Below are 26,386 nucleotides of genomic sequence, written 5' to 3'. Positions count from 1 at the left end.
GTCACAGGAGTTGTTCAGGACATAGTCAGTAAGAAGAGTCTGGCTTCTTGTACTTAAGTCGGCATTGTGCCTATTGTATTTAATTCCGATGCAGTTTCAGTGATTCATCTTCAATATGAAGGTTCAAGGGATACAGTAAACCAGAAGTGAAGCATCTAAATCTATAACTAGTGTCACAGGAATGGTTCAAATCATAGACAGAAGGAGAGTCAGTCTTCTAGTACTTAAGTCGGCATTGTGCCATTTCTATTTAATTCCGATGCAATTTCTGTGTATCATCGTCAATAAGAAGGGAAGAGGGATACAGTAAACCTCAAGTGAAGCATCGGAATCTATAACAAGTGTTACAGGATTGGTTCAAAACATAGACAGTAGGAAGAGTCAGTCTTCTTGTACTTGAGTCGGCATTGTGCCTTTTCTATTTAATTCTGATGGAATTTCTGTGTTTCATTGTCAATTAGAAGGTCCATGGGATACAGTAAACCTGTAGTGAAGCATCGGAATCTGTAACTAGTGTCACAGGAAAGGTTCAAATCATAGACAGTAAGATGAGTCAGTCTTCTTGTACTTAAGGCGACATTGTTCTTTTTTATTTAATTCCGATGCAATTTCTGTGTTTCATCGTCAATAAGAAGGTCCAAGGGATACAGTAAACCTAGGGTGAAGCATCGGAATCTATAACTAGTGTCAAAGGAATAGTTCAAAGCATAGACAGTAAGAAGAGTCAGTCTTCTTGTACTTAATTCGGCATTGTGCCATTTGTATTTAATTCCGACACAATTTCTGAGTTTCATCGTCAATAAGAACGTCAAAGGGATACAGTAAATCTGAAGTGAAGCATCAGAGTCTATACCTAGTGTCACAGGAATGGTTCAAAACATAGTCAGTAAGAAGAGTCAGTCTTCTTGTACTAAAGTCGGCATTGTGCTTTTGTATTTAATTCCTATGCAATTTCTGTGTTTCATCGTCAATAAGAAGGTCCAAGAGATACAGTAAACCAGGAGTGAAGCATCGGAATCTATAACTAGTGTCACAGGAATGGTTCAAAACATAGACAGTAAGAAGAGTCAGTATACTTGTACTTAAGTCGGCATTGTGCCTTTTCTATTTAATTCCGATCCAATTTCTGTTTTTCATCTTCAATAAGAAGGTCCTAGGGATACAGTAAACCTGATGTGAAGCATCAGAGTCTATAACTAGTGTCACAGGAATGGTTCAAAACACATTCGGTAAGATGAGTCAGTCTTCTTGTACTTAAGTCGGCATTGTGCCTTTTGCATTTAATTCCGATGCAATATCTGTGTTTCATCGTCAATAAGAAGGTCCAAGGGATACAGTAAACCTGAAGTGAAGCATCAGAATCCACAACTAGTGTCACAGGAATGGTTCAAAACTTAAACAGTAGGAAGAGTCAGTCTTCGTGTACTTAAGTCGGTACTGTGATTTTTCCATTTAATTCCGATGCAATTTCTGTGTTTCATCGTCAGTAAGAAGGTCAGATGGTTACAGTAAATCTGAAGTGAAGCATCGGAATCTATAACTAATGACACAGGAATGGTTCAAAACATAGAGAGACGGAAGAGTGAGTCTTCCTGTACTTAAGTCGGCATTGTGCCTTTTGTATTTAATTCCGATGCAATTTCTGTGTTTCATCGTCCATAAGAACGTCCGAGGGATACAGTAAACCTCAAGTGAAGCATCGGAATAAAAAACTAGTGTCACAATAATGGTTTAAAACATATTCGGTAAGAAGAGTCAGTCTTCTTGTACATAAGTCGGCATTGTGCCTTTTGCATTTAATTCCGATGCGATTTCTGTGTCTCATCGTCAATAGGAAGGTCCAAGGGATACAGTAAACCTGAAATGAAGCATCGGAATCTATAACTAGTGTCATATGAATAGTTCAAAACATAGACAGTAAGAAGAGTCAGTCTTCATATACTTAATTCGGCATTGTGCCTTTTGTATTTAATTCCGATGCAATTTCTGTGTTTCAACGTCAATATGAAGGGCAGAGGGATACAGTAAACCTGAAGTGAAGCATCGGAATTTATAACTAGTGTCACAGGAATGGTTCAAAACATAGAGAGATGGAAGAGTAAGTCTTCTTGTACTTAAGTCGGCATTGTGCCTTTTGTATTTCATTCCGATGCAATTTCTGTGTTTCATCGTCCATATGAAGATCCGAGGTATACAGTAAACCTCAAGTGAAGCATCGGAAAAAAAAACTAGTGTCACAGGAATGGTTCAAAACATAGAGAGTAGTAAGAGTCAGTCTTGTTGTACTAAAGTCGGCATTGTGCTTTTTCTATTTAATTCCGAAGCAATTTCTGTGTTTCATCGTCAACAAGAAGGTCCAAGGGATACAGTGAACCTGAAGTGAAACCTCGGAATCTATAACTAGTGTCACAGGAATGGTTCAAAAGATAGTCAGTAAGAAGAGCCAGTCTTCTTGTACTTAAGTCAGCATTGTGCCTTTTGCTTTTAATTCCGATGCAATTTCTGTGTTTCATAGTCAATAAGAACGTCCAAGGGATTTAGTAAACCTGGAGTGAAGCATCGGAATCTGTAACTAGTGTCACAGGAGTGGTTCAAATCATAGTCAGTAAGAAGAGTCAGTCTTCTTGTACGTATGTCGCCATTGTGCCTTTTGTATTTAATTCCGATGCAATTTCTGTGTTTCATCGTCAATAAGAAGGTCCACGGGATACAGTAAACCTGGAGTGAAGCATCGGAATCTATAACTCGTGTCACATGAATGGTTCAAAACATAGACAGTAAGAAGAGTCAGTCTTCTTGTACTTAAGTCGGCATTGTGCCTTTTGTATTTAATTCCGATGCAATCTCTGTGTTTCATCGTCAATAAGAAGGTCAGTGGGATACAGTAAACCTGAAGTGAAGCATCGGAATCTACAACTAGTGTCACAGGAATGGTTCAAAACATAGTCAGTAAGAAGAGTCAGTCTTCTTGTTCTTAAGTCGGCATTGTGCCTTTTGTATTTAATTCCGATGCAATTTCTGTGTTTCATCGTCAATAAGAACGTGTAAGGGATTCAGTAAACCTGGAGTGAAGCATCGGAATCTGTAACTAGTGTCGCAGGAGTGGTTCAAAACATAGTCAGTAAGAAGAGTCAGTCTTCTTGTACTTAAGTCGGCATTGTGCCTTTTGTATTTAATTCCGATGCAATTTGTGTGTTTCATCGTCAATAAGAAGGTCCAAGGGATACAGTGAACCTGAAGTGAAGCCTCGGAATCTATAACTAGTGTCACAGGAATGGTTCAAAGCATAGTCAGTAAGAAGAGCCATTCTTCTTGTACTTAGGTCGGCATTGTGCCTTTTGTATTTAATTCCGATGCAATTTCTGTGTTTCATCGTGAATAAGAACGTCCAAGGGATTCAGTAAACCTGGAGTGAAGCATCGGAATCTGTAACTAGTGTCACAGGAGTTGTTCAGGGCATAGTCAGTAAGAAGAGTCAGGCTTCTTGTACTTAAGTCGGCATTGTGCCTATTGTATTTAATTCCGATGCAGTTTCAGTGATTCAACGTCAATATGAAGGTTCAAGGGATACAGTAAACCAGAAGTGAAGCATCTAAATCTATAACTAGTGTCACAGGAATGGTTCAAAACATAGACAGAAGGAGAGTCAGTCTTCTTGTACTGAAGTCGGCATTGTGCCATTTCTATTTAATTCCGTTGCAATTTCTGTGTATCATCGTCAATAAGAAGGGAAGAGGGATACAGTAAACCTCAAGTGAAGCATCGGAATCTGTAACAAGTGTTACAGGATTGGTTCAAAACATAGACAGTAGGAAGAGTCAGTCTTCTTGTACTTGAGTCGGCATTGTGCCTTTTCTATTTAATTCCGATGGAATTTCTGTGTTTCATCGTCAATTAGAAGGTCCATGGGATACAGTAAACCTGGAGTGAAGCATCGGAATCTGTAACTAGTGTCACAGGAAAGGTTCAAATCATAGACAGTAAGATGAGTCAGTCTTCTTGTACTTAAGTCGACATTGTTCTTTTTTATTTAATTCCGATGCAATTTCTGTGTTTCATCGTCAATAAGAAGGTCCAAGGGATACAGTAAACCTAGGGTGAAGCATCGGAATTTTAAGGAACCATTTGCACTCGAGCACAGACAATATTTAATTTAGTTAACTTAGATTATATGTATCGATTTTTTAAGACAAGAGAATGCAAAATAAAGCAATTAACACCGCTCTCTTGTCACAGCCAGTAGGCATCAACACTCTCATGTCATTCGTTGTCCTAGAAGGACTTAATATTTTGTGCGGCTCCACAGTTAGCCATATTGATATTTATTAGCAGAAAAGAGGCGCAGAATTAATAAGTCGCTCTCATTTGTGAATGATCTGCCATTATTTATCTAGAATTTTACGTAAGTGTAATTTATATCATAATGTATATGTTGAAATGAATATATGTTTTTTTAATCGTATGCTTTTCTTTGTTTTAGTAGTTTTAGTCACTCCATTTTCATGATTGATGCTGAGGTCAGATATCAGACTCTGTCTACAAAAAAAAATACATAATGAGCCCTGGCTACGTTCCGTACATCTTCGGACGTGCGAAGCTCGATTAATTCACGGCGTAAAATTTTAATCCCTCAATTACTTATCCAAACAAATAACAATTATTATTATTACAAATTATTACTATATTTTATTATTATTTTATTTTATATTTTTTATTTGTTACACTGGCGACTATGTGCCAGGACTCATTATTGTATCTGTACTAGAACTAATTGTTCTTTTTCATGTACATCCTGACCGGTGACGAGAATATTGAAGAAAACGAATAAAATCTGGAGACAATTTGGACTGGAAATGCAATCTTCGCATCAAGACGACATGTACGGTAAGACGCATCACTTGCGCATCCACAATTGATTCCAAGCACATTTTTCATTCAAAATTATTTTTCTCAGCATTAAATTCAATATTCAGTTTCCATTCAGTAATTTTTTCCAAATTCCGCGAAATCTCATTATTCAGACGATTACATTCCGATCCAACAATACGCAAGTTACATTGCACAATATGGCCGACATTGTACAAGATTCAAGCAACATGGCTAGTCACCATTAACACGTATGCTACTTTCCATCTTTAAAGTCATCTCTCAATCATTCTCAGTCATTTAAACACACACATAGGCAGTACATTTTCACACTACGCGCTTAAACAATTTTTTTTCTTGCACACAATTTACTCACGATATGGTAAAAACTCGACACCAGTACACAATGGAACAACAATCAAGTAATGCAAACATGGATACACAGACACATTCAGACACAGAAATTAATACAGACACGCAAACACATCAAAATAATCCGCTACAGACACAAATAAACGCCGAGAGGAGCAATTCAGAACCAAACCTGAGAGACCACGTCACGTCTAATGACGCGGCGGGGGCAAGCTCATTTTGCAATCAAAATTTTGGCGCTATACTGAATTCAATTTTGGAAGGCATATCCAATATTAAGCAAGATAATGACGAAAAATTCTCACAATTAATGACAGACAATGCAGCCTTCAGGAATGACATAAAATCAGACTTCGCCACACTGACTCAAAAGGTAGATGAAATTAATACACGTCTTTCCAAACAGGTCGACGATCTTACGGAAAAATTCGAAAATTTAGAGTTACGACAAAGCGACAATGCCAATCACATCCATGACTTGACAAAAACCTGTGAAACTATTAATTGCAAACTAGAATCAAACACGCACGCATGTGACGAAATTAATTTAAAGGTGAATACAATAGAAACAAACGTAGCTGACATTCACAAACAGATTCACACAACAATACAGATAGAGGCTGAACCCCATTTGTCTCGCATTAATTCACAATTTAAAGAATGGACGGCACACAAAGACGAAATTTTTGAAGAATGTATACAAAACAAATTGCCACATATTGTGCACGATTCTGTAGTGGAATACATGAACAACAATAGGCAAGTAATCGATGACGATATGCAAACAAAGACAACTCAATGTCAGGTACAACCCAATAGTACACCCACTACACATTTTTACACACACAGAAGAAAATCTCGATTCGGGAATGAACACATGTACTCACACGAATTTCAACACTCAAATACACAATACACTGACACGCATAGCAACAGATACCCATCACCTGAAATACAATACAATTATCATTCTGATGAAGAACCATGTACACACAGGGAAGAATTCAATGATTACACGGAAAGAAACAGACGAACACGTAACAAAGAAGAAGAAAGTCTATTCAAGCACCGTAAATTCCAACCTTTTATACCAGGCAAAAACGCTGTACACCCTGTCATCTTCTTAAAAGCTTTTAGGAACGCATTCCCACGTTCGTGGAGCGACCACAAACGCATTGCGTACGTTGTGGATTACATTCAAGGGGACGCTGCTGTCTGAGCTTACCATGAAAGCGACAGATGTGTAACATACGAGCTGTTTGAACGCGCCTTCTTGAATAAGTTTTGGTCACCCACTGTGCAGGAACGCATCCGCAAACAAGTCACTGAACCCGAACACTTCAATCCTAAAAACGGCAACCTGCGCAGATATTTCGAGAAGTACCTAAACATGACACACTTCCTTAATGAACCAGTGAAACCAAAAGATGTGATCCGATCACTGAAAGCAAGACTTCCTTTTAATATTAAAGAGAAATTACTGTACTTACCGGACGACGATCCTGAATATTTTTTGGAAAAGTTAGATGCTGTTGATTTACTATATGAGGAACAAGAACCAACACACAACTCATGCAGTAGGAATCAACATGTCTACATTGCTACATTACCAAACACACAGCAAAATTCACAACACACAGTAAACATGCAAAACAGTCACCACAACTCACAGCTGCACACAAACAACAACTACAACTATGCACAGGGAGATAACCCGTACAAAAAACGAAGAAACAACAATTTTAATTCAAGAAGCAATAATGGAAACAACAACGGACACAAAGCAAAACACAAACACTGGCAAAGAAACAACAACACAGATTACACAAGAAATGGAACACTTACACCGCACTTTAATCAGAACGACAACCAGTATGATGTGAGACAGTGGCAAACACCGCAACCGCCACCACAAAATCATATTCAGATGCCACAAGGGAATTTTGCGCAAACAAGCAACACAAACCAACAAGTGACTTCAGCCAACCGAAAACAGACAGGTGATTGGCAAAGACAATATCCAAATGTAAATATTATTGAGGTAGCTAATGAAACTACAACTACACTTACCAATGACCAGACAAACCAGGTAAACTAGAACCAGTCATTACTGAGCCCCAGGTCGTGACTGAGGAACATTTGGGGGGCAACTTCAATTTAGAAACTATGTTTGAATACACACTTGCTAGTGAAACTGTGAAACAAGAAAAATTAACATTTACACAACAAGAGTTGCCTACACTATTCTTAAGATATAATGAAAGTGGAAATTTAGCTGATGATCTGATAAATGACAACACACAATGTCACAATGTAAAGAAAAGATTTGTACTGTCTTCCACCTCAGGCATTGTAGGAGGTATACCTACTAACATAATTATTGATACAGGAGCTGCTGTCAGTGTGATTTCTCACAATTTTTATACTATGATGAAGAAAACTTCTAAGATACCAGAGTTCCCAGTTCAGAACTGTTTAATATTAACTGCATTAGGTAATATGTAAAGTAGAGTTAATAAGCAGGTATTTGTGACTGTTAATATGGGAAATGGAATCGCACAATGGCCTTTCCTAGTTGTCCAAAACCTTGCTGCCAATTGTATATTGGGTATTGATTTTCTTTGCGAGAAGGACTGTACTATAGACTTCTCCAAAGGCATTTGTTATTTTAAGTATGAAGGCAGAGACATAGTTTTGAACTTGGACACTCGACTAGTAGACCATAACAAGCACTGTTCTGGCTACAAGATACAGATTATACGTGAGACTGACATAGATTCCACACAGCAACCTGTATCACACGGTGAGGTAGTGAATGATGTACTTACACAAATTAATTCTAAGTTATCAGAATGTGATGCTATTAATGAAGAGGAGAGATCCCAGCTTAAACATATTTTACTTAAGAATAAGGATGTTTTCACTAGTAAGCCAGGTAGGATCAACACATATATGTATACGATTGAAGTCAAGCCTCACCAAATCTATTACCACAAGTCATACAATGTACCTCTAGCTCTGCGACCTGCAGTTTGGGAAGAACTAAAGAAAATGATTACATGGAATATTATAGAACCATCAACATCTCCATATTGTAGCCCTTTGCATGTAGTGAAAAGACACAATGGAAGTATAAGGTTAGTATTAGATGCAAGAGATATCAACCAAATTATCTTACCTGTGAGGACACAACCAGAAAATCTTGACGAACAACTTCAGAAGTTCTTGGATGCAAAATATTTCTCTACAATAGACCTTAAAAATTCGTTTTGGCAGGTGCCAATAAGCAAAGAATCCAGAAAATATACAGCCTTTATGTTTGTTGGCAGAACTTATCAATTTTGTGTATTACCATTTGGCCTAAATGTAAGCTCAGGAGTATTCATTACTGCACTAAACTCTGTACTCGGTGATGATTTACTAGAGACTGTTACACACTATGTAGATGACATACTGATTGCCTCAAAAACCTGGAAGGATCACACTGATACCCTGAACACTTTACTATGCAGATTCACACAAGCTGGTATCACTGCCAATATTTGTAAATCTAGATTTGCTTGTTGTGAGATCAAATACCTAGGACACATCATCAACACACAAGGCATTAAACCTGACCCTTCAAAATTAGATGCTATCAGACATTTCCCCAGTCCCACTAATAAGAAACAGTTAAAATCATTTCTCGGTCTATGCTCATTTTTCAGACGATTCATACCTAAACAGTTACTCAATAGCAGATACTTACTAAACTTATTAAAGAAGAACCAGGTATGGATTTGGAACCAAGACTGTGAAAATGACTTTACTAAAATCAAAGAAGCCTTAGTAAATTCTAACATGCTGGAACATCCAGACTTCAATTTGAACTTTTGTATTGCTTGTGATGCATCAAACATTGGTTTGGGATGTTGTTTATTTCAACTTGTTAATACAGAAACTTCAGAACATATTAAGATCATTGGTTTTGCCAGTCGTACTTTAACAGAATGTGAAAGATCTTACTCCACCACAGAATTGGAAACATTATCTATTATATGGGCATTTAAAAAGTTTAATTATTATCTGTATGGAAGACACACCATTATATACACTGACCATCAAGCACTTACATTCCTTTTGTCATGTAAACTCATTCATCCTAGACTTACACGATGGGCACTTGCATTACAGAATTACTCTTTTGAAATCAAGCACATCAAGGGAAAAGACAACATAATAGCTGACACACTTTCAAGACTACCGCAAGGATTACATCATAACAATACAGACTTTGAGAACACACACGATTACAGAATACTACTCATGCAAGACAAACAGTTTACACAATACTACATAGACCTATGCAAGAACATGGCAACACTACAAGATTCAGATCCACACTGGTACAAAATAAAACAAATCATAGTACAACAACACAATGACACTTTACAAGACAGATACATGTTACACAACAACATACTTTTCTACAAAAGACACACAAATGCTACTAACTGGTGCGTTTGCATACCACAAGATTCTGTACACAATCTCGTTGCACACACTCACACAGTTTGGGGACACTACGGAACAAAGAAATGTCTAAACAAGTTACATACATATTGCTATTTTCCAAACATGAGAAGAAAAATACATGATGTTATCAGAAAATGTCTCATATGTCAAAAATCCAAGCCACAAAATCAATCCACCAAAACAGATTTGCACTCTATCTTACCTACTGGACCTAGAGAGATACTTTGTACAGATGTTAGCGGACCTCATCCAACTAGCATCGGAGGTTGCAAATACATTCTAGCATTTTATGACATATTTTCTAAGCACATCAAACTTTTTGCCATTAAGTCACCCACAGCAAACACCATCATCAGAAGATTCACAAATGATTACATGCCATACTGTGGAAAACCTAAAGCCATTCTATCAGATAATGCCAAGTATTATGCAGGATTCACCTGGAGAAAATTTCTAAAGGACAATAACATTAAGAGCATCTTTATTTCAAAGTTTCATGCATCAGCCAACCCTTGTGAGAGAATTTGTAGAGAATTAAATAGATTCATGAGAACTTATACCTCAACACAGCACACAAACTGGATACATTACCTAGCACTTTTTGAGGAAATACACAACAATTTGAATATATACAACACACCCTACACTCCCAGAGAAATCATGTTTGACACAAAGGAAACTAATGAATGGAGCAACCCACTACCAAAATTTTCTGACACCAAACCTTCACACGAGGAAAAGGTAAGGGAAGTACTCATTGCAATTACTGAACAAGCTGACATTAGAAATAAGAACTATGGTGCTAATCTGAAAAGAAGGCAAAACTTTACAATAGGCATGCAAGTTTTACTTAAGACCCACTACAAATCGTCATTACCTCTAAAACGCAATGTTAAGTGGCGTTCACTATATGAAGGTCCTTACACAATCATTGATATACCACATCCTGGAGCATATCTGTTACAAAACCCCAAGAATAAGAGAATTTTAGGTTTGTACCCTCACAAAGATTTGAAAACTTTTAGCCCTTAGCAGAGTATGCTGATACAAAAACAAGGTAAGTCACATCTGGTACTTCAAGCTGGAAGAAGAAGAAGATATAAGCTATAATCTTAAGTATCTACATTTTACAGCAGCAGCAAGAAGATAAGACACAGGAAGAACTAACAATTTTCATGCAAAGCACAGTTACTGATTATATTTGTTAATACCTTGCAGACAAGCTGACAGACTAAATGACCGGAGACAATTGCTGCTCTGAACCTGATATATTAATTGGCATGATAGACACTTGATTTTCTATTCACACTCACACCACAATCCACATGAACACAACATGCACAAAAAAAAAAAAAAACTCTACAGGAAATGACAAATGAAATTAATTGAGCAAGGCTATATACTTTATTTTATTTGTAAATGATACTTTGTGCATGTGCTAATTTGGAATTGATTGTGGATGTGACGTGTCATGTCTTATTGTAATCATGACTTTTCAGGACAGATCATCTCAAGGATGTTTTCTAACCTATTATGAAAGTTTATGTTGCAGGAAACATTTAATGAGGAAGAACACTTATTGTGTAGTACTGATGTAAAGGATAATATACTTAAAAGGAAAACTTTATTAAAAAGGGGAGAGACCTATAAAAGAAAATGGATTTTCTGAATGTATCACAATACACTGAACCTATTAGATAATTTTTTTTTATGTCTGACCCATATATATTTGTAAATATCTAGTTTAATGCAACTGAAAAATATAAAATATGTATATGTATTACGAAACAATGTAGTGTAAATGTATAGATACATGTTTCACAGAAAATTTTTATATCTATGTAAATATGTAACAGAAAACTGTACTCAAAGTGAAGTGATATTTGTTATGTTTTGTGCTCTCTGTTGTGAACGAACATTTTGTTTTGCAACGAACAATGTATGAATAAGTTGTGTGCAAATATTAAAAAAAAACGGTTCACTGCGCTCATGATGGGACACTATAGGTGACGTGAGTAGCAAAACCACGGCACACTTTTCGGCGAAACGACGACACAATATCCAGGAGACGACATAAGCTTTTTGGAAGACGAAATATGGAGGTTATTGAGTAGATGTAACACGCACTGGACAGTATGGAACCACTGACACCATTAATTCCTACCAAGACGAAACCTCATTTTAACTATGTCTTCCAAAGCACGCTTCGTTGCGAGATTCTTGATCTCCAACTTGTTTCTACAAGAACTTTCGTCTTAATGTAAACAAAACGTGTGACACGTGACAATTATTTTAAAGTGCAAAGAGTTTAGCACAGTATAAACCTTTACTAACAAGTGACATTCTAAAGAGAATATGTTCACATATCTCTGAATATACACAAAACCATTAATTAATTTTATTTATTGAATGAACATGTGTAATAACATTTTGAAGTGAAAGAGAACAACGGACTATATGCCCAACAAAATTTTTACAAAGCAACAGCACAAGTGAATACGAACTATGAAATTCGTTATTGTCTGTGTAGAACTGTTACATAAAATTGAGAACTGTATGCAGGGAAGCAGTGATAGCACTGTGTCACATCGCTGGCTTCTGATAACTGAAGTTCCCGAGTTCAATACTGCTCGAAAGCGAATATTTTTATTTTTCTTTTCACTTTCATTGATCTTGTATGTAAATATTATTTATGTATTTTTGTGGATGTATGACATTTTATGATATTTTAAGTATGTTGAATCTGTGAAACAAGATACGTAATAACTTATGATTCATGACATGACAAATAAAGAAAATACGTCAACAAATTGCTCAGCTGCAGGTGGTACACCTTTGCTCTCGCAATTTGGGGGGCAGTTTAAGGAACCATTTGCACTCGAGCACAGACAATATTTAATTTAGTTAACTTAGATTATATGTATCGATTTTTTAAGACAAGAGAATGCAAAATAAAGCAATTAACACCGCTCTCTTGTCACAGCCAGTAGGCATCAACACTCTCATGTCATTCGTTGTCCTAGAAGGACTTAATATTTTGTGCGGCTCCACAGTTAGCCATATTGATATTTATTAGCAGAAAAGAGGCGCAGAATTAATAAGTCGCTCTCATTTGTGAATGATCTTCCATTATTTATCTAGAATTTTACGTAAGTGTAATTTATATCGTAATGTATATGTTGAAATGAATATATGCTTATTTAATCGTATGCTTTTCTTTGTTTTAGTAGTTTTAGTCACTCCATTTTCATGATTGATGCTGAGGTCAGATATCAGACTCTGTCTACAAAAAAAAATACATAATGAGCCCTGGCTACGTTCCGTACATCTTCGGACGTGCGAAGCTCGATTAATTCACGGCGTAAAATTTTAATCCCTCAATTACTTATCCAAACAAATAACAATTATTATTATTACAAATTATTACTATATTTTATTATTATTTTATTTTATATTTTTTATTTGTTACAGAATCTATAACTAGTGTCAAAGGAATAGTTCAAAGCATAGACAGTAAGAAGAGTCGGTCTTCTTGTACTTAATTCGGCATTGTGCCTTTTGTATTTAATTCCGATGCAATTTCTGTTTTTCATCTTCAATAAGATGGTCCTAGGGATACAATAAACCTGATGTGAAGCATCAGAGTCTATAACTAGTGTCACAGGAATGGTTCAAAACACATTCGGTAAGATGAGTCAGTCTTCTTGTACTTAAGTCGGCATTGTGCCTTTTGCATTTAATTCCGATGCAATTTCTGTGTTTCATCGTCAATAAGAAGGTCCAAGGGATACAGTAAACCTGAAGTGAAGCATCAGAATCCACAACTAGTGTCACAGGAATAGTTCAAAACATAAACAGTAGGAAGAGTCAGTCTTCTTGTACTTAAGTCGGTACTGTGATTTTTCCATTTAATTCCGATGCAATTTCTGTGTTTCATCGTCAGTAAGAAGGTCAGATGGTTACAGTAAATCTGAAGTGAAGCATCAGAATCTATAACTAATGACACAGGAATGGTTCAAAACATAGAGAGATGGAAGAGTGAGTCTTCCTGTACTTAAGTCGGCATTGTGCCTTTTGTATTTAATTCCGATGCAATTTCTGTGTTTCATCGTCCATAAGAACGTCCGAGGGATACAGTAAACCTCAAGTGAAGCATCGGAATAAAAAACTAGTGTCACAATAATGGTTTAAAACATATTCGGTAAGAAGAGTCAGTCTTCTTGTACTTAAGTCGGCATTGTGCCTTTTGCATTTAATTCCGATGCGATTTCTGTGTCTCATCGTCAATAGGAAGGTCCAAGGGATACAGTAAACCTGAAATGAAGCATCGGAATCTATAACTAGTGTCATATGAATAGTTCAAAACATAGACAGTAAGAAGAGTCAGTCTTAATATACTTAATTCGGCATTGTGCGTTTTGTATTTAATTCCGATGCACTTTCTGTGTTTCAAAGTCAATATGAAGGGCAGAGGGATACAGTAAACCTGAAGTGAAGCATCGGAATTTATAACTAGTGTCACAGGAATGGTTCAAAACATAGAGAGATGGAAGAGTAAGTCTTCTTGTACTTAAGTCGGCATTGTGCCTTTTGTATTTCATTCCGATGCAATTTCTGTGTTTCATCGTCCATATGAAGATCCGAGGGATACAGTAAACCTCAAGTGAAGCATCGGAATAAAAAACTAGTGTCACAGGAATGGTTCAAAACATAGAGAGTAGGAAGAGTCAGTCTTCTTGTACTTAAGTCGGCATTGTGCTTTTTCTATTTAATTCCGATGCGATTTCTGTGGCTCACCGTCAATAGGAAGGTCAAAGGGATACAGTAAACCTGAAATGAAGCATCGGAATCTATAAGTAGTGTCATATGAATAGTTCATAACATAGACAGTAAGAAGAGTCAGTCTTCTTGTACTTAATTCGTCATTATTCCTTTTGTATTTAATTCCGATGCAATTTCTGTGTTTCATCGTCAATAAGAAGGTCCAAGGGATACAGTAAATCTGGAGTGAAGCATCGGAATCTATAACTAGTGTCACAGGGATGGTTCAAAACATAGACTGTAAGAAGAGTCAGTCTTCTTGTACTTAAGTGGGCGTTGTGCCTTATGTATTAAATTCCGATGAAATTTCTGTGTTTCATCGTCAATAAGAAGGTCCAAGGGATACAGAAAACCTGAAGTGAAGCATCGAAATCTATAACTAGTATCACAGAAATGGTTCAAAACATAGACAGTAAGCAGAGTCAGTCTTCTTGTACTTAAGTATGCATTGGGCCTCTTGTATTTTATTCCGATTCAATTTCTGTTTTTCATCTTCAATAAGAAGGTCCTAGGGATACAGTAAACCTGATGTGAAGCATCAGAGTCTATAACTAGTGTCACAGGAATGGTTCAAAACATATTCGGTAAGAAGAGTCAGTCTTCTTGTACTTAAGTCGGCATTGTGCCTTTTGCATTTAATTCCGATGCAATTTCTGTGTTTCATCGTCAATAAGAAGGTCCAAGGGATACAGTAAACCTGAAGTGAAGCATCGGAATCCATAACTAGTGTCACAGGAATGGTTCAAAACATTAACAGTAGGAAGAGTCAGTCTTCTTGTACTTATGTCGGTACTGTGCCTTTTCTATTTAATTCCGATGCATTTTCTGTGTTTCATCGTCAATAAGAAGGTCAGATGGTTACAGTAAATCTGAAGTGAATCATCGGAATCTGTACCTAGTGTCACAGGAATGGTTCAAAACATAGAGAGATGGAAGAGTGAGTCTTCCTGTACTTAAGTCGGCATTTTGCCTTTTGTATTTAATTCCGATGCAATTTCTGTGTTTCATCGTCCATAAGAACGTCCGAGGGATACAGTAAACCTCAAGTGAAGCATCGGAATAAAAAACTAGTGTCACAGGAATGGTTCAAAACATATTCGGTAAGAAGAGTCAGTCTTCTTGTACTTAAGTCGGCATTGTGCCTTTTGCATTTAATTCCGATGCGATTTCTGTGTCTCATCGTCAATAGGAAGGTCTAAGGGATACAGTAAACCTGAAATGAAGCATCGGAATCTATAACTAGTGACATATGAATAGTTCAAAATATAGACAGTAAGAAGAATCAGTCTTAATGTACTTAATTCGGCATTGTGCCTTTTGTATTTAATTCCGATGCAATATCTGTGTTTCATCGTCAGTAAGAAGGTCCAAGAGATACAGTAAACCTGGAGTGAAGCATCGGAAACTATAACTAGTGTCACAGGAATGGTTCAAAACATAGACAGTAAGAAGAGTCAGTATTCTTGTACTGATGTCGGCATTGTGCCTTTTGTATTTAATTCCGATGCAATTTCTGTGTTTCATCCTCAATAAGAAGGTCCTAGGATACAGTAAACCTGAAGTGACGCCTCAGAGTCTATAACTAGTGTCACAGGAATGATTCAAAGCATAGTCGGTAAGAAGAGTCAGTCTTCTTGTACTTAAGCCGGCATTGTGCTTTTTGTATTTAATTCCCATGCAATTTCTGTGTTTCATCGTCAATAAGAAGGTCCAAGGGATACAGTAAACCTGATGTGAAGCATCGGAATCTATAACTAGTGTCACAGGAATGGTTCAAATCATAGAGAGATGGAAGAGTAAGTCTTCTTGTACTTCAGTCGCCATTGTGCCTTTTGTATTTCATTCCGATGCAATTTCTGTGTTTCATCGTCCATATGAAGGTCCGAGGGATACAGTAAACCTCAAGTGAAGCATCGGAATAAAAAACTAGTGTCACAGGAATGGTTCAAAACATAGAGAGTTAGGAAGAGTCAGTTTTCTTGTACTTAAGTCGGCATTGTGCTTTTTCTATTTAATTCCGATGCGATTTCTGTGTCTCACCGTCAATAGGAAGGTCCAAGGGATACAGTAAACCTGAAATGGAGCATCGGAATCTATAACTAATGTCATATGAATAGTTCAAAACATAGACAGTAAGAAGAGTCAGTCTTCTTGTACTTAATTCGGCATTATGCCTTTTGTATTTAATTACGATGCAATTTCTGTGTTTCACCGTCAATAAGAAGGTCCAAGGGATACAGTAAACCTGGAGTGAAGCATCGGAATCTATAACTAGTGTCACAGGGATGGTTCCAAACATAGACTGTAAGAAGAGTCAGTCTTCTTGTACTTAAGTCGGCATTGTGCCTTTTGTATTTAATTCCGATGCAATTTCTGTGTTTCATCGTCAATAAGAAGGTCCAAGGGATACAGAAGACCTGAAGTGAAGCATCGAAATCTATAACTAGTATCACAGAAATGGTTCAAAACATAGACAGTAAGCAGAGTCAGTCTTCTTGAACTTAAGTATGCACTGTGCCTCTTGTATTTAATTCCGATGCAATTTCTGTGTTTCATCGTCAATAAGAAGGTCCAATGGATACAGTGAACCTGAAGTGAAGCCTCTGAATCTATAACTACTGTCACAGGAATGGTTCAAAGCATAGTCAGTAAGAAGAGCCAGTCTTCTTGTACTTAGGTCGGCATTGTGCCTTTTGTATTTAATTCCGATGCAATTTCTGTGTTTCATCGTCAATAAGAACGTCCAAGGGATTCAGCAAACCAGAAGTGAAGCATCGGAATCTATAACTCGTGTCACATGAATGGTTCAAAACATAAACAGTAAGAAGAGTCAGTCTTCTTGTACTTAATCCGGCATTGTGCCTTTTGTATTTAATTCCGATGCAATTTCTGTGTTTCGTAGCAAAAAGAAGGTCAGAGGGATACAGTAAACTTGAACTGAAGCATCGGAATCTATAACTAGTGTCACAGGAATGGTTCAAAACATAGTCAGTAGGAAGAGTCAGTCTTCTTGTACTTAAGTCGGCATTGTGCCTTTTGTATTTAATTCCGATGCAATTTCTGTGTTTCATCGTCAATAAGAAGGTCAGTGGGATACAGTAAACCTGAAGTGAAGCATCGGAAGCTATGACTAGTGATACAGGAATGGTTCAAAACATAGTCAGTAAGAAGAGTCAGTCTTCTTGTACTTAAGTCGGCATTGTGCCTTTTGTATTTAATTCCGATGCAATTTCTGTGTTTCATCTCAATAAGAAGGTCCAAGAGATACAGTAAACCTAGAGTGAAGCATCGGAATCTATTACTAGTGTCAAAGGAATGGTTCAAAACATAGACAGTAAGAAGAGTTAGTCTTCTTGTCTTTAATTCGGCATTGTGCCATTTGTATTTAATTCCGACGCAATTTCTGTGTTTCATCGCCAAAAAGAACGTCATAGGGATACAGTAAATCTGAAGTGAAGCATCAGAGTCTATAACTAGTGTCACAACGATGGTTCAAAGCATAGTCAGTAAGAAGAGTCAGTCTTCTTGTACTAAAGTCGGCATTGTGCCTTTTGTGTTTAATTCCTATGCAATTTCTGTGTTTCATCGTCAGTAACAAGGTCCAAGAGATACAGTAAACCTGGAGTGAAGCATCGGAATCTATAACTAGTGTCACAGGGATGGTTCAAAACATAGACAGTAAGAAGAGTCAGAATTCTTGTACTTAAGTCTGTATTGTGCCATTTGTATTTAATTCCGGTGCAATTTCTGTGTTTCATCTTCAATAAGAAGGTCCTATGGACACAGTAAACATGAAGTGAAGCATCAGAGTCTATAACTAGTGTCACCGGAATGGTTCAAAACATAGAGAGTAGGAAGAGTCAGTCTTCTTGTACTTAAGTCGGCATTGTCCTTTTTCTATTTAATTCCGATGTGATTTCTGTGTCTCATCGTCAATTGGAAGGTCCAAGGGATACAGTCAACGTGAAATGAAGCATCGGAATCTATAACTATTGTCATATGAATAGTTCAAAACAAAGTCAGTAAGATGAGTCACTAGTCTTGTACTTATGTCGGCATTGTGCCTTTTGTATTTCATTCCGATGCAATTTCTGTGTTTCATCGTCAATAAGAAGGTCCAAGAGACACAGTAAACCTGGAGTGAAGCATCGGAAACTATAACTAGTGTCACAGGGATGGTTCAAAACATAGACAGTAAGAAGAGTCAGTAATCTTGTACTTAAGTCGGCTTTGTGCCTTTTCTATTTAATTCCGATGCAATATCTGTGTTTCATCTTCAATAAGAAGGTCCTAGGATACAGTAAACCTGAAGTGACGCCTCAGAGTCTATAACTAGTGTCACAGGAATGGTTCAAAGCATAGTCGGTAAGAAGAGTCAGTCTTCTTGTACTTAAGCCGGCATTGTGCTTTTTGTATTTAATTCCGATGCAATTTCTGTGTTTCATCGTCAATAAGAAGGTCCAAGGGATACAGTAAACCTGAAGTGAAGCATCGGAATCCATAACTAGTGTCACAGGAATGGTTCAAATCATAGAGAGATGGAAGAGTAAGACTTCTTGTACTTAAGTCGGCATTGTGCTTTTTGTATTTCATTCCGATGCAATTTCTGTGTTTCATCGTCCATATGAAGGTCCGAGGGATACAGTAAACCTCAAGTGAAGCATCGGAATAAAAAACTAGTGTCACAGGAATTTTTCTAAACATTAACAGTAGGAAGAGTCAGTCCTCTTGTACTTAAATCGGTATTGTGCTTTTTCTATTTAATTGCGATGCAATTTCTGTGTTTCATCGTCAATAAGAAGGTCAGATGGATACAGTAAAACTGAAGTGAAGCATCGGAATCTATAACTAGTGTCACAGGAATGGTTCAAAACATTGAGAGATGGAAGAGTAAGTCTTCTTGTACTTAAGTCGGCATTGTGCCTTTTGTATTTCATTTCGATGCAATTTCTGTGTTTCATCGTCCATATGAAGGTCCGAGGGATACAGTAAACCTCAAGTGAAGCATCGGAATAAAAAACTAGTGTCACAGGAATGGTTCAAAACATATTCGGTAAGAAGAGTCAGTCTTCTTGTACTTAAGTCGGCATTGTGCCTTTTGCATTTAATTCCGATGCGATTTCTGTGTCTCATCGTCAATAGGAAGGTCTAAGGGATACAGTAAACCTGAAATGAAGCATCGGAATCTATAACTAGTGACATATGAATAGTTCAAAATATAGACAGTAAGAAGAATCAGTCTTAATGTACTTAATTCGGCATTGTGCCTTTTGTATTTAATTCCGATGCAATATCTGTGTTTCATCGTCAATAAGAAGGTCCAAGAGATACAGTAAACCTGGAGTGAAGCATCGGAAACTATAACTAGTGTCACAGGAATGGTTCAAAACATAGACAGTAAGAAGAGTCAGTATTCTTGTACTGATGTCGGCATTGTGCCTTTTGTATTTAATTCCGATGCAATTTCTGTGTTTCATCTTCAATAAGAAGGTCCTAGGATACAGTAAACCTGAAGTGACGCCTCAGAGTCTATAACTAGTGTCACAGGAATGATTCAAAGCATAGTCGGTAAGAAGAGTCAGTCTTCTTGTACTTAAGCCGGCATTGTGCTTTTTGTATTTAATTCCCATGCAATTTCTGTGTTTCATCGTCAATAAGAAGGTCCAAGGGATACAGTAAACCTGATGTGAAGCATCGGAATCTATAACTAGTGTCACAGGAATGGTTCAAATCATAGAGAGATGGAAGAGTAAGTCTTCTTGTACTTCAGTCGCCATTGTGCCTTTTGTATTTCATTCCGATGCAATTTCTGTGTTTCATCGTCCATATGAAGGTCCGAGGGATACAGTAAACCTCAAGTGAAGCATCGGAATAAAAAACTAGTGTCACAGGAATGGTTCAAAACATAGAGAGTAGGAAGAGTCAGTTTTCTTGTACTTAAGTCGGCATTGTGCTTTTTCTATTTAATTCCGATGCGATTTCTGTGTCTCACCGTCAATAGGAAGGTCCAAGGGATACAGTAAACCTGAAATGGAGCATCGGAATCTATAACTAATGTCATATGAATAGTTCAAAACATAGACAGTAAGAAGAGTCAGTCTTCTTGTACTTAATTCGGCATTATGCCTTTTGTATTTAATTACGATGCAATTTCTGTGTTTCACCGTCAATAAGAAGGTCCAAGGGATACAGTAAACCTGGAGTGAAGCATCGGAATCTATAACTAGTGTCACAGGGATGGTTCCAAACATAGACTGTAAGAAGAGTCAGTCTTCTTGTACTTAAGTCGGCATTGTGCCTTTTGTATTTAATTCCGATGCAATTTCTGTGTTTCATCGTCAATAAGAAGATCCAAGGGATACAGAAGACCTGAAGTGAAGCATCGAAATCTATAACTAGTATCACAGAAATGGTTCAAAACATAGACAGTAAGCAGAGTCAGTCTTCTTGAACTTAAGTATGCACTGTGCCTCTTGTATTTAATTCCGATGCAATTTCTGTGTTTCATCGTCAATAAGAAGGTCCAATGGATACAGTGAACCTGAAGTGAAGCCTCTGAATCTATAACTACTGTCATTGGAATGGTTCAAAGCATAGTCAGTAAGAAGAGCCAGTCTTCTTGTACTTAGGTCGGCATTGTGCCTTTTGTATTTAATTCCGATGCAATTTCTGTGTTTCATCGTCAATAAGAACGTCCAAGGGATTCAGCAAACCAGAAGTGAAGCATCGGAATCTATAACTCGTGTCACATGAATGGTTCAAAACATAAACAGTAAGAAGAGTCAGTCTTCTTGTACTTAATCCGGCATTGTGCCTTTTGTATTTAATTCCGATGCAATTTCTGTGTTTCATAGCAAAAAGAAGGTCAGAGGGATACAGTAAACTTGAACTGAAGCATCGGAATCTATAACTAGTGTCACAGGAATGGTTCAAAACATAGTCTGTAGGAAGAGTCAGTCTTCTTGTACTTAAGTCGGCATTGTGCCTTTTGTATTTAATTCCGATGCAATTTCTGTGTTTCATCGTCAATAAGAAGGTCAGTGGGATACAGTAAACCTGAAGTGAAGCATCGGAAGCTATGACTAGTGATACACGAATGGTTCAAAACATAGTCAGTAAGAAGAGTCAGTCTTCTTGTACTTAAGTCGGCATTGTACCTTTTGTATTTAATTCCGATGCAATTTCTGTGTTTCATCTCAATAAGAAGGTCCAAGAGATACAGTAAACCTAGAGTGAAGCATCGGAATCTATTACTAGTGTCAAAGGAATGGTTCAAAACATAGACAGTAAGAAGAGTCAGTCTTCTTGTCTTTAATTCGGCATTGTGCCATTTGTATTTAATTCCGACGCAATTTCTGTGTTTCATCGCCAAAAAGAACGTCATAGGGATACAGTAAATCTGAAGTGAAGCAACAGAGTCTATAACTAGTGTCACAACGATGGTTCAAAGCATAGTCAGTAAGAAGAGTCAGTCTTCTTGTACTAAAGTCGGCATTGTGCCTTTTGTGTTTAATTCCTATGCAATTTCTGTGTTTCATCGTCAGTAACAAGGTCCAAGAGATACAGTAAACCTGGAGTGAAGCACCGGAATCTATAACTAGTGTCACAGGGATGGTTCAAAACATAGACAGTAAGAAGAGTCAGAATTCTTGTACTTAAGTCTGTATTGTGCCATTTGTATTTAATTCCGGTGCAATTTCTGTGTTTCATCTTCAATAAGAAGGTCCTATGGACACAGTAAACATGAAGTGAAGCATCAGAGTCTATAACTAGTGTCACTGGAATGGTTCAAAACACAGTCGGTAAGAAGAGTCAGTCTTCTTGTACTTAAGTCGGCATTGTGCCTTTTGTATTTAATTCCGATGCAATTTCTGTGTATCATCGTCAATAAGAAGGTCCAAGGGATACAGTAAACCTGAAGTGAAGCATCGGAATCTATAACTAGTGTCACAGGTATGGTTCAAAACATAAACAGTAGGAAGAGTCAGTCTTCTTGTACTTAAGTCGGTATTGTGCCTTTTCTATTTAATTGCGATGCAATTTCTGTGTTTCATCGTCAATAAGAAGGTCAGATGGATACAGCAAAACTGAAGTGAAGCATCGGAATCTATAAATAGTGTCACAGGAATGGTTCAAATCATAGAGAGATGGAGGGGTAGGTCTTCTTGTACTTATGTTCGCATTGTGCCTTTTGTATTTCATGCCGATGCAATTTCTGTGCTTCATCGTCCATAAGAAGGTCCGAGGGATACAGTAAACCTCAAGTGAAGCATCGGAATAAAGAACTAGTGTCACAGGAATGGTTCAAAACATAGAGAGTTGGAAGAGTCAGTCTTCTTGTACTTAAGTCGGCATTGTCCTTTTTCTATTTAATTCCGATGTGATTTCTGTGTCTCATCGTCAATTGGAAGGTCCAAGGGATACAGTAACCGTGAAATGAAGCATCGGAATCTATAACTATTGTCATATGAATAGTTCAAAACAAAGTCAGTAAGAAGAGTCACTAGTCTTGTACTTATGTCGGCATTGTGCCTTTTGTATTTCATTCCGATGCAATTTCTGTGTTTCATCGTCAATAAGAAGGTCCAAGAGATACAGTAAACCTGGAGTGAAGCATCGGAAACTATAACTAGTGTCACAGGGATGGTTCAAAACATAGACAGTAAGAAGAGTCAGTATTCTTGTACTTAAGTCGGCATTGTGCCTTTTCTATTTAATTCCGATGCAATTTCTGTGTTTCATCTTCAATAAGAAGGTCCTAGGATACAGTAAACCTGAAGTGACGCCTCAGAGTCTATAACTAGTGTCACAGGAATGGTTCAAAGCATAGTCGGTAAGAAGAGTCAGTCTTCTTGTACTTAAGCCGGCATTGTGCTTTTTGTATTTAATTCCGATGCAATTTCTGTGTTTCATCGTCAATAAGAAGGTCCAAGGGATACAGTAAACCTGAAGTGAAGCATCGGAATCCATAACTAGTGTCACAGGAATGGTTCAAATCATAGAGAGATGGAAGAGTAAGTCTTCTTGTACTTAAGTCGGCATTGTGCTTTTTGTATTTCATTCCGATGCAATTTCTGTGTTTCATCGTCCATATGAAGGTCCGAGGGATACAGTAAACCTCAAGTGAAGCATCGGAATAAAAAACTAGTGTCACAGGAATGTTTCTAAACATTAACAGTAGGAAGAGTCAGTCCTCTTGTACTTAAATCGGTATTGTGCTTTTTCTATTTAATTGCGATGCAATTTCTGTGTTTCATCGTCAATAAGAAGGTCAGATGGATACAGTAAAACTGAAGTGAAGCATCGGAATCTATAACTAGTGTCACAGGAATGGTTCAAAACATAGAGAGATGGAAGAGTAAGTCTTCTTGTACTTAAGTCGGCATTGTGCCTTTTGTATTTCATTTCGATGCAATTTCTGTGTTTCATCGTCCATATGAAGGTCCGAGGGATACAGTAAACCTCAAGTGAAGCATCGGAATAAAAAACTAGTGTCACAGGAATGGTTCAAAACATAGAGAGTAGGAAGAGTCAGTCTTCTTGTACTTAAGTCGGCATTGTGCTTTTTCTATTTAATTCCGATGCGATTTCTGTGTCTCACCGTCAATAGGAAGGTCCAAGGGATACAGTAAACCTGAAATGAAGCATCGGAATCTATAACTAGTGTCATAAGAATAGTTCAAAACATAGACAGTAAGAAGAGTCAGTCTTCTTGTACTTTATTCGGTATTATGCCTTTTGTATTTAATTACGATGCAATTTCTGTGTTTCATCGTCAATAAGAAGGTCCAAGGGATACAGTAAACCTGGAGTGAAGCATCGAAATCTATAACTAGTGTCACAGGGATGGTTCAAAACATAGACTGTAAGAAGAGTCAGTCTTCTTGTACTTAAGTCGGCATTGTGCCTCTTGTATTTAATTCCGATGCAATTTCTGTGTTTCATCTTCAATAAGAAGGTCCTAGGATACAGAAAACCTGAAGTGACGCCTCAGAGTCTATAACTAGTGTCACAGGAATGGTTCAAAGCATAGTCGGTAAGAAGAGTCAGTCTTCTTGTACTTAAGCCGGCATTGTGCTTTTTGTATTTAATTCCGATGCAATTTCTGTGTTTCATCGTCAATAAGAAGGTCCAAGGGATACAGTAAACCTGATGTGAAGCATCGGAATCTATAACTAGTGTCACAGGAATGGTTCAAATCATAGAGAGATGGAAGAGTAAGTCTTCTTGTACTTAAGTCGCCATTGTGCCTTTTGTATTTCATTCCGATGCAATTTCTGTGTTTCATCGTCCATATGAAGGTCCGAGGGATACAGTAAACCTCAAGTGAAGCATCGGAATAAAAAACTAGTGTCACAGGAATGTTTCTAAACATAAACAGTAGGAAGAGTCAGTCTTCTTGTACTTAAATCGGTATTGTGCTTTTTCTATTTAATTCCGATGCAATTTCTGTGTTTCATCGTCAATAAGAAGGTCAGATGGATACAGTAAAACTGAAGTAAAGCATCGGAATCTATAACTAGTGTCACAGGAATGGTTCAAAACATAGAGAGATGGAAGAGTAAGTCTTCTTGTACTTAAGTCGGCAATGTGCCTTTTGTATTTCATTCCGATCCATTTTGTGTGTTTCATCGTCCATATGAAAGTCCGAGGGATACAGTAAACCTCAAGTGAAGCATCGGAATAAAAAACTAGTGTCACAGGAATGGTTCAAAACATAGAGAGTAGGAAGAGTATGTCTTCTTGTACTTAAGTCGGCATTGTGCTTTTTCTATTTAATTCCGATGCGATTTCTGTGTCTCACCGTCAATAGGAAGGTCCAAGGGATACAGTAAACCTGAAATGAAGCATCGGATTCTATAACTAGTTTAATATAAATAGTTCAAAACATAGACAGTAAGAAGAGTCTGTCTTCTTGTACTTAATTCGGCATTATGCCTTTTGTATTTAATTACGATGCAATTTCTGTGTTTCATCGTCAATAAGAAGGTCCAAGGGATACAGTAAACCTGGAGTGAAGCATCGGAATCTATAACTAGTGTCACAGGGATGGTTCAAAACATAGACTGTAAGAAGAATCAGTCTTCTTGTACTTAAGTCGGCATTGTGCCTTTTGTATTTAATTCCGATGCAATTTCTGTGTTTCATCGTCAATAAGATGGTCCAAGGGATACAGAAAACCTGAAGTGAAGCATCGAAATCTATAACTAGTATCACAGAAATGGTTCAAAACATAGACAGTAAGCAGAGTCAGTCTTCTGGTACTTAAGTATGCATTGTGCCTCTTGTATTTAATTCCGATGCAATTTCTGTGTTTCATCGTCAATAAGAAGGTCCAATGGATACAGTGAACCTGAAGTGAAGCCTCGGAATCTATAACTACTGTCACAGGAATGGTTCAAAGCATAGTCAGTAAGAAGAGCCAGTCTTCTTGTACTTAGGTCGGCATTGTGCCTTTTGTATTTAATTCCGATGCAATTTCTGTGTTTCATCGTCAATAAGAACGTCCAAGGGATTCAGTAAACCAGAAGTGAAGCATCGGAATCTGTAACTATTATTACAGGAGTAGTTCGAAACATAGTGAGTAAGAAGAGTCAGTCTTCTTGTACTTAAGTCGCCATTGTGCCTTTTGTATTTAATTCCGGTGCAATTTCTGTGTTTCATCGTCAATAAGAAGGTATAAGGGATACAGTAAACCTGAAGTGAAGCATCAAAATCTATAACTAGTGTCACAGGAATGGTTCAAAACATAGTCAGTAAGAAGAGCCAGTCTTCTTGTAGTTAAGACGGCATTGTGCCTTTTGTATTTAAT

At 37.3% G+C, this 26,386-nt stretch overlaps 1 protein-coding gene across 1 annotated transcript; it reads left to right on the top strand.

Moving 5' to 3' along the window:
* The first annotated feature begins 5,245 nt into the window (after positions 1–5,245).
* On the top strand, positions 5,246–11,014 carry LOC126425191 (GATA zinc finger domain-containing protein 14-like). The gene is made up of 5 exons (XM_050088145.1): positions 5,246–5,791; positions 6,044–6,308; positions 6,879–7,264; positions 10,779–10,810; positions 10,972–11,014. Exons 1-5 carry the CDS (start codon positions 5,246–5,248, stop codon positions 11,012–11,014), a joined length of 1,272 nt encoding a protein of 423 aa, XP_049944102.1.
* Positions 11,015–26,386: the final 15,372 nt, after the last annotated feature.

This window comes from Schistocerca serialis, chromosome 10, assembly GCF_023864345.2.
Source record: "Schistocerca serialis cubense isolate TAMUIC-IGC-003099 chromosome 10, iqSchSeri2.2, whole genome shotgun sequence".
Lineage (NCBI taxonomy): Eukaryota > Metazoa > Arthropoda > Insecta > Orthoptera > Acrididae > Schistocerca > Schistocerca serialis.
The sequence above is the reverse complement of the archived record's forward strand: the minus strand, read 5'-3'. Positions and strand labels throughout refer to the sequence as shown.

Coding starts and splice junctions, on each gene's coding strand:
- LOC126425191 (XM_050088145.1), top strand. CDS start 5,246: ATGGTAAAAACTCGACACCAGTACACAATGGAACAACAATCAAGTAAT. Junction 5,792..6,043: donor GTGACGAAATTAATTTAAAG/GTGAATACAATA, acceptor ACTCAATGTCAG/GTACAACCCAATAGTACACC. Junction 10,811..10,971: donor TATGCTGATACAAAAACAAG/GTAAGTCACATC, acceptor AATACCTTGCAG/ACAAGCTGACAGACTAAATG.